The sequence below is a fragment of the Ptychodera flava genome, chromosome 6, assembly GCF_041260155.1.
Source record: "Ptychodera flava strain L36383 chromosome 6, AS_Pfla_20210202, whole genome shotgun sequence".
NCBI classification, from domain to species: Eukaryota; Metazoa; Hemichordata; class Enteropneusta; family Ptychoderidae; genus Ptychodera; species Ptychodera flava.
In genome coordinates, this window is record NC_091933.1 from 11,487,031 (window position 1) to 11,504,049 (window position 17,019).

The following is a 17,019-nucleotide window of genomic DNA, read 5'->3' on the forward strand; positions in this document are numbered from 1 at the left end:
TGACATGCAAACCCCCTCACCGAAATAGTTTTTTCATCAATATCCTCAAACAACTGACGTAGTCCACGCAGGCGGCAATCACATGACCATGGATTTCCATACAAGTAAAGACTAAAGCGCCCTCTATCTCCGTTTAACATCTCAGAAAAAAACAAATCTTGTAAGTAATATAGCTGATTTCCTGAAAGGTCAATATGTAGATAACGTGGTGCGGACATACCTTTGAAAGCACCATTACTAATGTATTTAAGACCCATATCTGACAGATCTATATTCAAATGATATTCTGCAGATATGCCATAAAACGCATCAGGGCCAATTTCACTTATAGGATTCCCTCCAAATCTGATTCCATCAATATATCTTCCTGAAAAACAAGAGAAGTTCAGGTTTGGAATTCTGCTTAGCTTATTTAAACTAAAATCGAATGTTGTAATCTGTCCTTCTGACCCCAAAAAGTTGTCAGGAATATTCTCTATATAGTTGTGTGAAAGCGATAGGTATTGTAGCCTACTTAAGGACGAAATAACTGGAGGTTGGCGGAGTGAGTTGTAACTGAGATCTAGATATTCCAATAGAGACAAATTAAAGAGCAACATGGGTGGTGCAGATGTCAAAGCGTTGTTTTGTATAGACAGTTTTGTCAACATTTTCATTTCATCGAAGACTGTTATTGATAATGTTGTCAGGTTGTTGTTTCCCAGATACAGTTCTCTAAGATTTGTCAGTCCTCGAAATGCCAAAGCTGATACAGTGTCGATGCAGCAGCGTTGTAGGTAAAGGATCCTTAACTTTGTCAGACTTTCAAATATCCCTTCTCGCAAGGCATTAATACAATTACCGTCCAGCTTCAGGGTTGTGAGATTTTGCAAGCCATTCACAACCGACACATCTCTCAACAGATTGTTGGCCAAGTCTAAACTACTGAATGAGTTTAGTTTAAGTAAGGCCTCAACTGGCACATTCGCTATTCTATTGTTCTGTACAATCAACGATTTCAGGTTATTCAAACCATCAAAAACGCCAAGGGTAAAAGTAGTGATGTTGTTGTTACTAAGGTCCAATTTTTCCAGTTTGTTCAGTCCCCGAAAAACATTGATGGCTAGTGACGATATCTTGTTGTAAGACAAGTATAAATTGAGTAGATTCTGCAAATCTTCAAAGACATTTACCGGCAATGTAGTTATATCATTGTTATCAAGTCGTAATTCCCGAAGATTGTTAAGGTCATTAAATGCTGACGATGAAATGACTGAAATCGCGTTGCTCCAGAGGGACAAGTACTTCAACTGTGAAAGGGAAGCAAACACATTTGCCGGCAATATGGTGATGTCGTTTCGCTGAAGCCATAATCTAACAAGACTGGTCAGGCCACGGAATGCTCTTGATGAAATGACTGAAATATCGTTATCGTACAGGTATAAGTATTTCAGCCGTGACAGGGAACTGAACGCTTCTGTGGCAAGTGACGTGATTCTATTGTAATCGAGGTCAAGGGTGACAGTTTCTGCCGGAATGCCAGCGGGTATGCCTGTCAGAGATCTGCGGCGGCAGTCGACCTTGCTGTTTGCTAGGCAGTCACACACTGCAGGGCAACTTCTAGCTCCATATATGCTCGCATGCACTGTGAACAGCATCACCAATAACACTATGCATTGAACCATCGTGGCTTTTATAGACGTGCCTTGTGTACAGATTTCTCTGTTAATGGAATAACAAACATAATGCACGGTTAGACTTGCCCAAGGGCCATACAGCGAAAATGGAGTCAGCGTGGACTCTCTCTTGTGCCTGGTGACAAAATAAACGTAGCCACTGACGTTTTTTAAAGACAAAACACACAGACAATGTTGTAAATGTCATGAAATCGTTTTCTATTGTAAAGGCGTGCTGGCGTTACCAGGACTTACTTTTTTTGGACGTGTTAATTTCGTCTCGATGTGTAAGACAAATATATCCGTGTCTTGAACAAAAATATTTAAAAACTCTAAATTTCAATGTTATCGATGATTTTATTCAACTCACAAACTGAAGCAAGAGTTTTCCGTCTTTAGGAAGAACAACTGAAGCTAAAAGCGGATAGCCAGCGTCAATGGAAAAACACTACGGACCCGACCCTTGTACGAGTTGTCGCTCGTGGGGGGGTTAGAGATGTCGGTCAAACAGTCGAGGGTGTGCACGCTGTCATCGGAATTTCATCTGGACGTTTATAATAGACGTACGGTGATGAAGATGATATCGAATAATGTAGATAAGGTGTATAATATTGGCATTCCGATGGCAGCAATCTATATTGAGCTGCTTGATGCGGTGTTTGTTCGGTTGATGCTGTCCCAGTTTCGCTGAAGCTACCACCTCGATTGACCAAAGAAGTTTGTGTAGATGCAGACGTAGGAAACGTGATACCGCGCCGTTCAAGCTCTTCCTGTACATAATTTACCCTATTTTTGCTTTAATCTAAACTCGTCATGAGGAACTTTTTGTAACAATAAGAATACAAATCGAATCTTTATTTGATTTGTGGGATTGATTGAATAGGCGGTGTGCCTTTGATGACGTTTAGTTTGGGTGTTCTGTCTGAAAAAACGTCTGTGGCTGCGTTTATTTTGTTGCCCGACACAACAGAGAATCCACGCTGACTCCGTTTTCGCTGTAGTTTTTTTTAATTCCTAAATTAATAACCTGAAAGAATCAACTTAAAAGACAAAGGCATCTTAATATCTTTTGATACTACGTATATGACTTCCTGGCACTATGAGAAGCTATTTCTACATATTACCAAGATTTTTATGTAAAGATCTACTGGCTATATATTCCTGTACACTGGTCAGTGTATGGCACGGTAATACACCATCTAATTCATAAGAACAAGAAAAAGATGAGAAAACAATTGCAAAGGTATCCATCACAACTTTGAATAAAATTTCAGTTTGTTTAAACAGGACAAGTTCCTTATATCTTAAGCTTAAATGTGTTTTTCACAAAGATCCTAAACGCAAAACTTTAATTATCATTAGTGAATATAGATTTAATAAGCCTTATATACTGCTATTGTCGTCGTTTTGCAACTTTCAATCTTTAAGTGAACCATGCCCGATATACCTTCTAATATTATACTCTAACTTCGAAGTTGGACGATATAATCGATCTTATCCGATATTATAAGATAAAAGAGCATGTTGAGCCTGGCCTACCTCCCTACCCTTCTAGTATTATACTTTAACTAAGAGGTTAGGCGGTATTGTCGATTTTATCCTATATTATCCGATAAAAGAGCATGTCGAGCCTTGGCCACTGCCCTACCCTCATAATGTTAGACTCTAACTTAGAAGTCAGGCGATATTTTCGATGTTATTCTATATTTATCGATAAAAAAGGATGTCAGGCTTCGGTCACTTCCATGAATGTTAGTCCCATAAAAGACCATGTCGAGCCTTGGCCATTTCCCTACCCTTCTTATGCCAGACTCTAACTTGGATATTTTCGATTTTACCCGATATTAACCGATGGAAGACATTTCGGGCATGGGCCACTTCCTTGTTATACGGTAATATCGATTTTATCCGATATTATCGATAATTAAAAATATCTACTGTTGATTGACCAATCAGAGTGCTCAATTCAGGGTGTTTTATTTACTCGTAAAGCCTTATTCACCAAATTCCAGAAACTAATGACAGCGCCGTAGTAAAGTACTGTCCAATCAAAAGTGAACATGTCATATTCTGTAGACATCTGGTACGTTTTTTCCCTAATATTCAAATTTGGTAACACAGCGGAAACCAGCTGCAACACAAAATCTGCGGTGGTACAAACATAAACTAATGTGCCCTAGGGCATTTATAGGATTTTCCATTACATTGGAAGGCTATTTCACAAATAAAAGTTTTAATTCATATCCTAAACATGTTGCATTGACAAAGGGGACGGTTGACGTAAACACATTGAAAACGAAAATATATCAGTTAGGGGCGATAGTTTTTAAGTCGGATAAAACCTCGTACTCGGGCTCTTCTGGTATATAAAGTCCAACCCTACGATAAAATATCTGGGCTAATGTGCAGCACTGAATAAGATCTGACCCAATTGGGTAGCTGAATCTGACCAATATAATGAAAACAATACAAATAGACTCCCTAAGTGGCTGTGAATAGTGAAAATGGACCAATCAGAGAAAGAGCTTATTCAAGCTGCACATCAGCAGAAATATCTCGGCCTGCGGCCTCGACATTTTATCGTTGGGTTGGACTTTATATACCAGAAGAGCCCTTGTACTCGGGCTTTATCCTATACAAGAGCATTTCGGGTATGTACATGTGCTACTGCCCTAGGTGTTAGACTATATTTTCGATTTTATCCGATATTATCCGATAAAAGAGAATATCGAGCCTGGGCCACTTTCTTACCCTTCTAATGTTAGACTCTATCTTAAAAGTTAGAAGACATTATCGATTTTATCAGATATTATCCGATAAAAGAGTATTTTGTTTTATCCGATATTATCCGATAAAACAGCATGTCGAGCCTTGACCACTTCACTACCGTTTTAATGTTTGACTCCAACTTAGAAATTGGACTATATTATCGATTTCATCCGATATTAACCTATAAAACAGGATGTCGGGCATGGGCCACTTACTTAGATGTTAGACAATAATATCAATTTTATCTGATAATATCGAATAAAAGAACATGTCAGGCATGGTCCACTGTCCAACCCCTCTATTATTAGAATCATAGGTGGCGAACTGAAATAATATCATCTGACAATGACAAAATTGCCAACGTTGCGGTATCCTCGTCCTTAGTAGAATAGTGTACGGAATTTCCATCCATTTTGCAAAAACAGCGAAAACTCTTTGGCAGCTCCGACCTCATAAGGTAACGAAATTTGGAGAGTGATAAGGGAGCGTTTAGTTTTTACGGCCTGGGGGGGGGGGCGGCAAAATCTTGTCGCCGGTGTTCAAAAAAATATAGACCCCGCCTGCATTTTTTGTGAAAAAAAGATGACCCCCCTTTGTCAGACGAAAAAAATTGATGACCCCCCCCCCTTAAAAATAACCAAAACCCATATGTCAAATTTACCCGCATGGTTTGGATTTGAACTCCGGTACGCGGCGCACTTTATTCGTGTAGCAGAGATGCCAGTGCACAAACTTCTCAGCCACATCCATTGAAACGTCTGTTAATTAGGACGACTGTAAGGCAATTTTTAACTTCATTTCTATAGACAACTCATGTCCATGGACATTGTATAAAGAAAACTTTATTGGAGTGGTTCGCCAAAGGCAGCCCTCCGGTAAAGAGGGTCATGGGCCATTACGTAAAGTCAACTTTATTCTAGTGGGCCACCAAAGGCGGCCCGCCGGTAAAGAGGGTTGCTCATGGCTATTGCATAAAGTAGACTTTACTGGACAGGGCCGCTGAAGGCGCGCGGCCATTACCATTATTCAGTGCGTGATCCCAGGGGTCCCTCAAAAATGTTTCTAATACAAGCCGCGGCTTCAATTGGGAATTTTACAGTAAGATTGCCATGGGGTATTACATAAAGTCAATTTATTGTAGTGGGCCGCCGGTAAAGAGGGTCGGATCATGGCCATTGAATGAAGTAAACCTAATTGGAGTGGTCCGCCAAAGGCGTCTGCCCGTTAAGAGGGTCATGGGTAATACATAATGTATATTTATTGTAGTGGGCCGCCTAAGGCGGCCCGCCGGTAAAGAGGGTCGATTATGGCCATGGCATAAAGTGAACTTTATTGTTGGTATTATGTTTTTGAAAATGTGGTGACCCCCCCTTTCCTACCAGTGAAAAAGCGATGACCCCCCCCCCCGTTTATGGATTCCAAAATTATGATGACCCCCCCCCCCTGGATTTTGCCGGCCCCCCCCGGCCGTAAAAACTGAACGGTCCCTAATGTTGAACTGTGAAATATATTGTGAAATTGTGAAATGATAAAGTAGCAGGTCGAGTATCGCAGAATGTAAAATAGAGTATTCAAAGAAACACAGAATGTTGAGTTGTTAAATTGAATTTAGAGTATAACTTTAAGCTGTAAAATTGAATTCGGAATAGAATGTTGAGCTGTAAGGTAATAATATAGAAATAACGGGCGACGCGCTGACGTTTGTTTGTGGGCAAGGTCGAGAGGAAAGCCATGGGTCCCAGAAACTGAGCAATACGCGACGCACTGTCACGCGCGCTGTAAAAAATTGGCAAATCCGGAGATGCTTTCAGAAAAAAGTATCTCAACTTGACCTACAAGTGCTCCATTTTATTTTGTGATTGATTATGATTTACGTTTGAGCTGTAAATTTACGATACTTTGAGTTGTTAATCTTATTATTCATATTCACGGGCATGTAAGCAAACCATTACTGTGTATTTGTGGTTAGTCACATGGATCAGCTCGACCAATCAAAATGCGACGGGCAGGACATGGTAATATAATATCTGGTTGGTATGTCGAAAGTTTAATTGTTATAACAGAACTTTATCAAATAAGTGGGCACTGGATTGCGATCAAGAGTACACAATTGGCACTGCTTTGAAAATACGAGTGTGTTTGAGAGAACGTTTTTTGTAACTGAAACATTATCAGCTAATTTACATAACAATTAGTTTAATAATTGTTATGTAAGTAGCAGACAGAAATTACAAGAAGAGGACTGGCGTTTTGAGAGGGCTCAGATCGCAATTTATCACCCAAGCATTTTTGAAGGGTCATGCATTTGCGGGAGGGTCACCATATTTTGCGCAACAATGAGGCGGAAAGATGTGGCTGATATGAAATCATTACACATGGAGGTCTATCACGCAAACTTAGTTGACAATTTTCTCCCACACAGCAAGCCATATCTGTACATTTATATGTGTTTAATAATATATGTAAATGTACTTTGCTTGAAGTGGGAAGTAAAACATGCATTTGTGTACAAGGAACGGAATTTTCGGATTTCATTGAAAATGTTGAAGGTGTAGAATTAATAGAATAAATAAGTTGCATCGTTAATTTAATACCAGCTGGTAAGACGGAACATATAGCATTGCTTACGTGTTTTGAATGCTCTTTAGAAGAATTCTTAACTTAATACAAAAATATCCTTTCCCAGTGAATCTAGACTAATTCAAGCAAGTGAACTACATTTTTCATCCAGTTTTAATCTTTTGAAATGGTGGCCTCATTATTTCATCGTTTTCGGAATACAACCCTCCGTTAGGCAAAATACATGTCACCTGCACTTTCATACTCTATTTTTGAAACCTTTTTCTTAATCAAACATTTTATTTAAATCAATTGCATCAGGGCCATAGTTAAATGTGTTTACATTGTGTTGATGATTCATGATCTGTGATTTGAAAATTTTCTGAACAATAATGCATTCGCTAACTTTTATTATGAACTGGCCCTTATCACCACCTGTATGACATACACCAGCACCCTGTTGTGCGTCTTCAATCGGAACCTTTTCCTGCATTTTAAGTTCGAATCCGTTCATACATGCATGTAGTTCTACTGAATAAATACATGCAAGCTTTTATTATGAACTGGCCCGTATCACCACCTGTATGACATACACCAGCACCCTGTTGTGCGTCTTCAATCGGAACCTTTTCCTGCATTTTAAGTACCGTTCATACATACATGCATGTAGTTCAACTGAATAAATACATGCAAGCTTAAAAATAGCGTACGATCTTCGGGAAAGCGACATAGAAGGCAAAAACATCGTGCCATTCGAAGAATAATGATAAATTTCCTTCTCCACATAAGAATTCCTTTAATTCTGCAGTGCAGCGCTGTGGATGTATGATCGAAAGTTGACTCGGACAACAGAACAGAGTTTCCGTCAAGTAACAAAATTTGGAGGCATCTTCGCGCGAGATATTTGACACTGCAAACATCAAAGTCCGTAAGATGTAAACATTGACGATCAAGATCTGGATTGACCAGTTGTCGACACCGGCGGAGACCGGTGATAGCAGCGTTGTCACGGTGCCCACACGAATGACAATGAGATATACATGTGTATCATCGAACGGAATCTTTCGTTCTCGCCAAGGTCGTAAACTTATGACATTTTTAAAGCCACGGCATCACTAAGAATGGAAATTGCTGTTTCGATCGTGTCGCTGCATTTACTTCATAAATCTATTTGTAATTATTGTAAATAACTCTGAATACTATGGCCATCCGTCGCTTGCGCGCGGTGAAAGCTACGTCCGCCGATGGCCGACTTTCCTTGGCATCGGTTCAGCGCAAGATTGGTGGAGATACCATTCGATGTATCCAAATTTCAACTTGATCAGATTTTTGAATGAAAGCATACCACTAAACATTTGCACATCTCCTGAGTGATGGGTCGCGTTACTCATTAAATGAAAGTAATCCGCGTAAATAAAACACAAATCGCGACAAAAATCATGCAATTTGTCACAATAATTTTGATCCATCAACATCAAAAGAAAGATAAAGAAGACTGTTCATGTGATAAATTTCGGCGCGAAGTTGTACGGCTCCGCGAAAAACACTCGTATATGACGTCAAACAGTGAAAAATACCATAGGATAATATATATTTATTCACGAGCTCTGAAAACCGTAATTATCACGTTTTGGTTAGGGTTTTACAAGTAGGTTCAGAGAGTAAAGTACGCTTAGTCATCCATTTCCACAACATTTATATAATTTGGTGTCTATTTGATTATATTACAATTCATCAGATATCTCCCGAGGCTTTCCATAACTACAATGTGTTTGCAGCAGCGCCCTCGTTTTTCACGTCAGTGACATTATCGGTACAACAACAGTGTTCTAACGATTTTCTTCTATGTCGTTAAAGATTTCCCGTAAATCTCCGAATCTACACTTAGTTTTGATTTCCTCCTTCGACCTATGTGTTTACTCTTGCGCCTCTAGCGATCAAGATTGTTATTATTATCAAACCTAAAACAAGTCCACCAAGGAGTAATCCAGCCACTATGCCAACATGACTTCATGCTCTCAAAATTGACTTTGAGTTGAATTCGGTACACAGTCCCTCGGTATTATCGAAGCGGTATCAACAGGTAAATATTGTTTAGCTTCGTTAATCTTTCGAATACTCCATCGAGGCTTAAGGCAAAAAGATGTAGGAAATGGGAATATCTTTCAACGGCTTATTTTGTAGGAAGGAGTGCTTCACTTATTTCAGCAACATACGCTATATTTCCTATTTCCAATTTGCTATCCTTGCAGTTATGCTAAAGAATGTGAATGAATGAATTATTTACTTATTTGGCAATCGTTTCATACATGGAGATTAAACCATTATCTAGCCTGTCAGTTTCATGTAGTTGATGGACATATCAGCCCAGTCGACTTTAATGAGTACAAGATCGACCAACAGTCAAATATAGAGCAAAGCAAAGGAAAAATAATCAGATTTTCATTGTTCCAAAAAGTGGATTGGTGGCTATATCGCTTACACTTCATCATAAATGAACACGGGTTGCTTAGATGTAACTCACTGTGTGTCCATCATTAAGTTAAGTTAGCGGCTAACAGAATATCTCCTAGTTTAAACACACAATGCTTTGGTTATTTGATATCACTATTATTTAAAACTGATAACTGTGTTCTAAAAATTAGGCTACAGGTTTACTTTCTGGGAGAAATGACCGATCGATCAGACTGATCGTCGGTGATGTAAAATGGGTTTATTTCTAAATCAATACATGCTACACCTCCACTTTTAGCCTGAGATTTGTTCTTCGTTTAGTTTCCTTTCATTATCTTTTCAGCATTACTAAGTAGTCTGATTGCGTGTTTCGACGGAATCATAAAAATCTGTTGGTTACAGTGCACGATGAATAATTGAAATGTACCAATATTACAAATGAAAGTTGACATCGAATTACCTCTTCACTGATCGTTTGGAAGCATTCCAGTTTACAGTTATAATTACAGTTATAGCGGGACGAGAAAAAGTGGGGCAAATGATGATGTGTAAGCAACTTGTTAGGATTCCGTTGTAAATGCTAGAATTATCAACCATCAGAAAACAATTTACATGTTTCTGACTTACAAACAGCAAAAAGAGAAATAGACGTCTTAAAATTCGTAAATGATGATCGTCAGCGAATTTTAACCCTTATACGCACAAGGTGACATGAAATGGTTCCAATGCTGTCGACAAATTACTTTAGAGGTAATATCAATAACTCTCCCACGCAAACGAAACTCTTATAACCAAGTTGCAGAATAGTTCAACTAAAGCGTACTAAATTGGGGCAAAAAAGGCATATTGTACATAATAGGCATATTGTACATAATATCTCGTTAATGTTCCGAAAGAAATCTGAGGGTACAAATCGCAGAAATGAAACATAAAGTTTACAGTAAGTCGCATACTCGGCTCATATCAAATATCTTTTGTCTTTTAATAAAAATAATTTGAAATTTCAACTTTATATCGATAAAAATAATTTGAAATTTCAACTTTATATCGAGATGGTGTCTGTTTCTAGGTTTACCGATCACATGCTCATCTGTTCATTGATGTTCTGTGTACTTATGAGTCCCGGGATCCTTCTATTCTAAACTACGTTGAAATACTCTTGGAAAGCCTCTCACGACTCCTGGCACCCAAACACATTCAGTTTCATGCGATTTAGCCACCTAAAAAGCTGTTTTGTAAACTTTCAAATAAAAAAACATTGGCACTTTCTGCTGTGCATGAGACGAACACCACCAAGATAGATGACGTCTCCGTAGAGCGCTCGTTATTGTGAGAGAATGGAAAGGCGATTTTAACACAATATATAACATGAATAATTCATGGTAACGTTTGCGTTTGCCGTACGTTAGTTCCTTCACAATGTATCAGAAATACGCGTTCGTCGGTATGATAAAGCATAGCTTTGCAAATGATTGTGTTAGTGATTTTCCTCACCGACACATCAGTACCGTTCGCATGTACTTTACTTTTACGTTCGAGCGTCCAGAACATGTACATGGACTAAGTATTGAAGACGGCCTTACAGTACAAAGCCATACTCTACCGTTTTTCATATTAAAAGGCGAGGTATCTGCATATTATATTTCTATGAAAACTTTGCCTGGTGCAGTATTATCTGCCACTGCTAAAGATCGGAAACTGTCTGGCAGCGATCGTAAATCGGACCACTGTTGACGAAGGTATATGAGACTGAGCATTAAATTTTCACATGCAGTTTTTTCAGTTTCCGAAAAAATGTACATTTCATAATTCCACTATATCAATCACAGTCCCTCCACTGTGTATCAATGAATTACTAACAGATTCCAGTGATTTGTTAGCTCTGTTGAATAATCAATTACGTCCTTGCGGAAGGACTATAGCCCGGTTATTGAATTGTTTATTTAACCAGATAAAGGTACAATTACAAGAAAAATATTACAGTCACTGTGAAAGTATGACTTTATCTGGTTTGAACCATAGAAATAGTCCATAAGGACTAGTCGAGTCCATGGCCCACTACTCAGCTAATAACTGCAAACGATGATGCCATAAAGGGCTCAAGTAAGACAAAAATACATATCGGAGATAGAGAGGAAATAAAATACATTAGACACATAAACAACTCAAGGAAAAAGATATATATTGTTATATGTTCATTAAGTAGTTTCTTAATTCTACTTTGAACCTTTGTCTACACGTTATTTGCTTAAGAAGGTAGATAATTCCAATGTTTAATTGCTGCATACTTAATGTTGTGTTGTGTGACTGTAAGTCTTGTTTTAGGAATACAATAATTGCTATGCTCAACTGATCGTGTAGAGTACCTATGGCGAGGAAGTTCAAAACAATTGTTAATAGTGATTGGAAAACCGTTATTTTTGAAATCAAACACAAAAAGGCAAGAACAGTAATTACTTAGTTTAAAAATATGAAGGATGTTTAGTTGACGAAAGAGGGGATCCGAGTGGGCATGAAAATCAGAAAAAGTAATCAAACGGACAATTTTTTTGTAGGCGGTAAATAGGTTCAAGGAAAGTAGTGTAAGTATTTCCCCATATTTCTAAGCAGTACGTTAAGTGTGGTAGAATGAAGGCATTGTAGAGTTGAAATAGGATAAACTTTGGAACGAAATGTCGAAGACGTGAGATAATTCCAACTTTGGGGGTTATTTTATTTATCACATTCTTAATGTGTGGATTCCAGGAAAGGGAACTGTCAATTGTTACACCAAGATAACTAGCTGATGAAGCTTTCTTAATCTGTTGATTTCCAAGGTATAAATTACCGTGTAAAGTTACACGTTTTTGACGTGTTTTAACTACCATGTAATTAGTTTTTTCTGCATTAACATTTAATTTGTTCGCCATGCTCCAATCGTTGATTTTATGAAATTCAATATTTATGTGGTTGAGATGTAGTGTTTGAGAGTCTTCAGCAAAAAGTTTGAAATTAAAGCAGCTTGTAGAGTTATTAATGTCATTGATATATATCAAAAAAAGAGTTGGCCCTAGAATGGAACCCTGTAGAACTCCACGTGTAATTTGACGTGATTCTGACGGTTTTCCATACATTACAACTGAATGCTTGCGATTTTCAAAGTAATTTCTAAACCAAAGTAGTGGGTGACCTCTTATTCCATAAAATTCGAGTTTTTGTAAAAGTATATCGTGGTTGATGGTGTCAAATGCCTTTTTAAGATCGACAAATATACCAACAGTTGTGCAACCATTATCCACTTGATCTGTTAATTCTGCAATAATATCTGCCAGGGCAAGTTTAGTGCTATATTTCTTTCTAAAGCCATATTGAGTTTCTGAGAGAATGTTATGTTTTTCTAGGAATGAGATAAGCTGCTTATTTAAAAGTGTTTCAAAAATTTTGCTAAAGACAGGTAAAACTGAAAACTGAAATGAGCTGTAATTTTGGCAAATTTAAGTGCATCTGGAAAGTAACCATGAGCTAAAGAAAGGTTGATGATATGTGCTAGGGGACTGGAAATATAATCAGCAGCATCCTTGTCTTATAAAGGATGAATATCATCATGACCGGTAGCCATTTTTTGGATCTGGGGAGCGCAATTCATTAACGACGTCACTTGCAACAAAATGATGAAGAAAAAGGACCTATTGTGGTTTCTCCTAAGATATTGCCTAAAGTTGACATTGGCTATAATTTGTGACGCCAAATTGGGACCAACCTTTGTAAAATAATTACTGAAAACCTCAGCAATTTTTGTGCTGTCAGTCACTTCTTCATTATTAACCTTTAATTTATATGGTGTTAAACTATTTCTAACGTTACTATTTAAGATTTCGTGTATAACTTGCCATGTTTTCCCAGAGTTACCATGAGCATTGTTGAACTTATCACAAAAGTACCGTTTCTTTTCATGTTTTAAGACTTTCGTCAAAATATTTATATAATTCTTATAATATTGATTTATATGAGTGTTCATTGGCCCTTTTTTCCTCTTTGAATATAAAGAATATTTTTTCTTAATTGAAATAAGAATGCCCCTTGTCAACCATGGTTCACATCACAAATCGCCCGGTCCGCACGGCTTTGTTAAGTCAGCATTACACATCATATATGTACATGTAGTTGTTCCTAGGAAGGGTCCTTGCCCGAGGAAAGACCCTTTTGACTAGCGAAGTTGATCATCACACAGAACTACCGCAATTGTACAAGTCGCCTTGAATTATGTCTGAACTTACCACGGACCAAGTTTGATTTCTCTCCTAACTCCGATCAGAAATGGACATAAAACGTTTGATTAAATAGTCATTGAAGTAGCATTTTACGCCCTAAATAATCACCCATGATACTGATGATACTACACTGAGACAAAAGGTACAAGAGGTACCATATCACAGTGGTTGACTATTTTTATCATACTTACCTTGGTTGAAAATACTGATTAGTCAAATAACAGACAAGGACAACCTATCTGTGGGCAAACAGACAATTTCAAAGATTCATTTTCTTCGTGTGGTATCACAAATAACTTGCTGGTAAATCCAAACTTTTCAAGGGCATGCTACCGAAACAATCCACTCATGTCTGTCTTCTCAGTCATTAATTTCAAAAGGGAAATGGACATCAGAGAAGGTGATAAATTTTAAGTGCAATCTATCTTCTCTTAGATCAAACTGTCATGTATCAAATGATTCGAAATTGTTTAAATGCGAGGCCTTGACATCAGTTTACTGTGGACCGATTAATTTGACGCTATCTGACTCTCTGTCATAAACCGAAACGAACCATTTCTGAACAAGCAACAGAATAGCTCAATGAAAAAGTTGTAAATCTTGACACAAAGTCTTCTAATTTATATTTCCTGAAAACATAGAAAAACAGGAAAAAATGTAAACTTTACCTCACGTCGCATACTTTGCTCACTCGATATCTATGACGTCATAATGTCTATGAATATATTTTTGACATTTCAATTCCATATAATGTGAATAATCTGTTTCTCGGTTTACCGATCACAAGTCCATCCGTTCCTTGATTTTTTTATGCTCAAACTATTCTGAAACTATATCAACAGCAGCTCATAATTTAGACCAGCATGTTGAAGAAACGTGATTGTTGTCACAATTTGAAAACTATGGGTTGTCTTTTTTCGAGAGTACGTGTACCTACTGAAACGTTGCCGAATACGGTTCACCGTTTCTTTCTTTGTCCAAACAATTACTGTCGGTGTATCCATTTGCCAATTTTGAGCGAATGTAGGTCAAAAAAAGAGTTGCGCCTTCTCACTTCCATTTTGATGTCTTTATTGCTAATAAGTAGCTTATATTTACTGAAGGGTTTGACAATGACTGAATCGAAGTTAACTGTTTTGTTTTCAAATGAAACAAACATTGACAGAGAAGTTCTTATCTTTCTGTTTATCTAATTCGTTATTCAAGTTTTGAAGTATATTTGAAACAAAAAAGTTAAAAATAACTCTACATAATGGAATATATAAATCAAAACTGCTTCCTGTATACTCAAGAATGTATGTATGTATGACTATATTTCCCCTTAGGCATCTGTTTACTTTGGTGTATGTATGTATGTATGTATGTATGTATGTATGTATGTATGTATGTATGTATGTATGTATGTATGTATGTATGTATGTATGTATGTATGTATGTATGTATGTATGTATGTATGTATGTATGTATGTATGTATGTATGTATGTATGTATGTATGTGTGTGTGTGTGTGCGTGTGCGCGCGTGCGTGCGTGCGTGCGTGCGTATGTTTGTATGTATGTATGTATGTATGTATGTATGTATGTATGTATGTATGTATGTATGTATGTATGTATGTATGCATCTATCCATCCATCCATCCATCCATCCATCCATCCATCCATCCATCCATCCATCCATCTATCTATCTATCTATCTATCTATCTATCTATCTCTCTCTCTCTCTCTCTCTCTCTCTCTCTCTCTCTCTCTCTCTCTCTCTCTCTCTCTCTATATATATATATATATATATATATATATATATATATATATATATATATATATATATATATATATATATATTTGTGTTATGAGAGAGAAGAAGAAGAAGAAGAAGAAGAAGAAGAAGAAGACACACTGAGATCAAAGTCCCCTAACAAGCCCGATCATTTAACCCTTAACTAAATACATGCATCATTACTGTATAAAAGATCGTTGTAACATCAATGGAATCTCTCGATTCGTGATGTGTATTAATATCAGTACTAGAATATGTGAACTACTTACAGTAATGGAACAATCGGATATTAAGAATGGTTCACCTCGAATCGTTGTTATTATGATTCATGAAGAGGAAAATTTCTTGGAAAATTTGAAATCAAGATCTGTTTCAAAAATAACATCTATTAAAACTTTCGATTTTTCCACATTGTATACCACAATACCACATAATAAATTGAAAGAACGCTTGAAAAACATCATCAACCAAGCATTTTTCTACAAAAACGGTTCACGCCGTTACAAATATGTGGTATTAGGGTATAATTCTACATATTTTGTTAAAAATACAACTAACGCTAAAGTGTTTTATACCGAGAAGACATTATCGGTATGCTTGATTTCCTCATCGACAACATATTTGTAGAATTTGGAGGGCACATTTTCCAACAGTGTATAGGAATTCCTATGGGCACTAACTGTGCTCCCTTGCTTGCAGACTTATTTCTGTTCTCATATGAGGCAGAATTTATCCAGAACTTAATTAAACAGAAAAAGGTCTCTGTAGCTCGAACGTTCAATCTAACATATAGATACATAGACGATGTTATTTCTATGAATAACTCTGAATTCAGTAGATATCTCGCTATGATTTATCCTCCAGAATTGGAGATTAAAGAAACTACAGAAACGGCCTTTTCTGCTTCATATCTGGACATTTTACTTGAATTTGACTCTAATGGTCACCTTTCTACTAGGCTATATGACAAGAGAGATGATTTTAACTTTAGTATCATCAATTTTCCACACCTCATAAGTAATATTCCACTCTCACCATCTTATGGGGTATACATTTCCCAGCTTATTCGATATGCTAGAGCATGCAGTTCATATGGTGATTTTGTAGAGAGACATGGCCATCTCTCTTACAAACTATTAAATCAACGTTACACCAGAGCAAGACTTGTCTCTACATTCAAACGCTTTTTTGGCAGGTATCGCAAGCTGGTAGATAAATACGATATCTCTCTTCACCAAATGATCACTGATGGCATCGGTGACATTGGGCCTTAGTTAGTGACCACTACCTATCTGACCTATAGATTGATATATGGCGGGTGCCACATGTGGGGCAGGATGCGCTTACTATTTTCGAAACACCTGACATCACTTCTTGGTCTTCTGGCCAGAGGTCCATATATCTTTCTTTCACGAATATGACTTTGTTTGTGTACCGTATATTTACTGTCTGTTCTGTGCTGTTTTGTGTCTATGTTTACAACTATTGTCTTGCGAATTCCGACCTACTGTCATTGGATTATGGATTGGTATGATTGCGATTATTATGCTAAAAACTG

The 17,019-nt window shown here is 37.3% G+C and overlaps 1 protein-coding gene across 1 annotated transcript in view; it reads right to left on the bottom strand.

The window, feature by feature from the left end:
- The window catches only part of LOC139134195 (protein slit-like), a 28,015-nt gene that overhangs the window by 892 nt on the left and 10,104 nt on the right, over positions 1 to 17,019 (bottom strand). Inside the window, exons 3-4 of the mRNA XM_070701108.1 lie at positions 515 to 1,624; positions 221 to 367 (exon numbers count right to left, since the gene is read on the bottom strand). Of these exons, the coding sequence (XP_070557209.1) occupies positions 221 to 367; positions 515 to 1,624 (1,257 nt within the window). The remainder of the gene's footprint in view (positions 1 to 220; positions 368 to 514; positions 1,625 to 17,019) is intronic.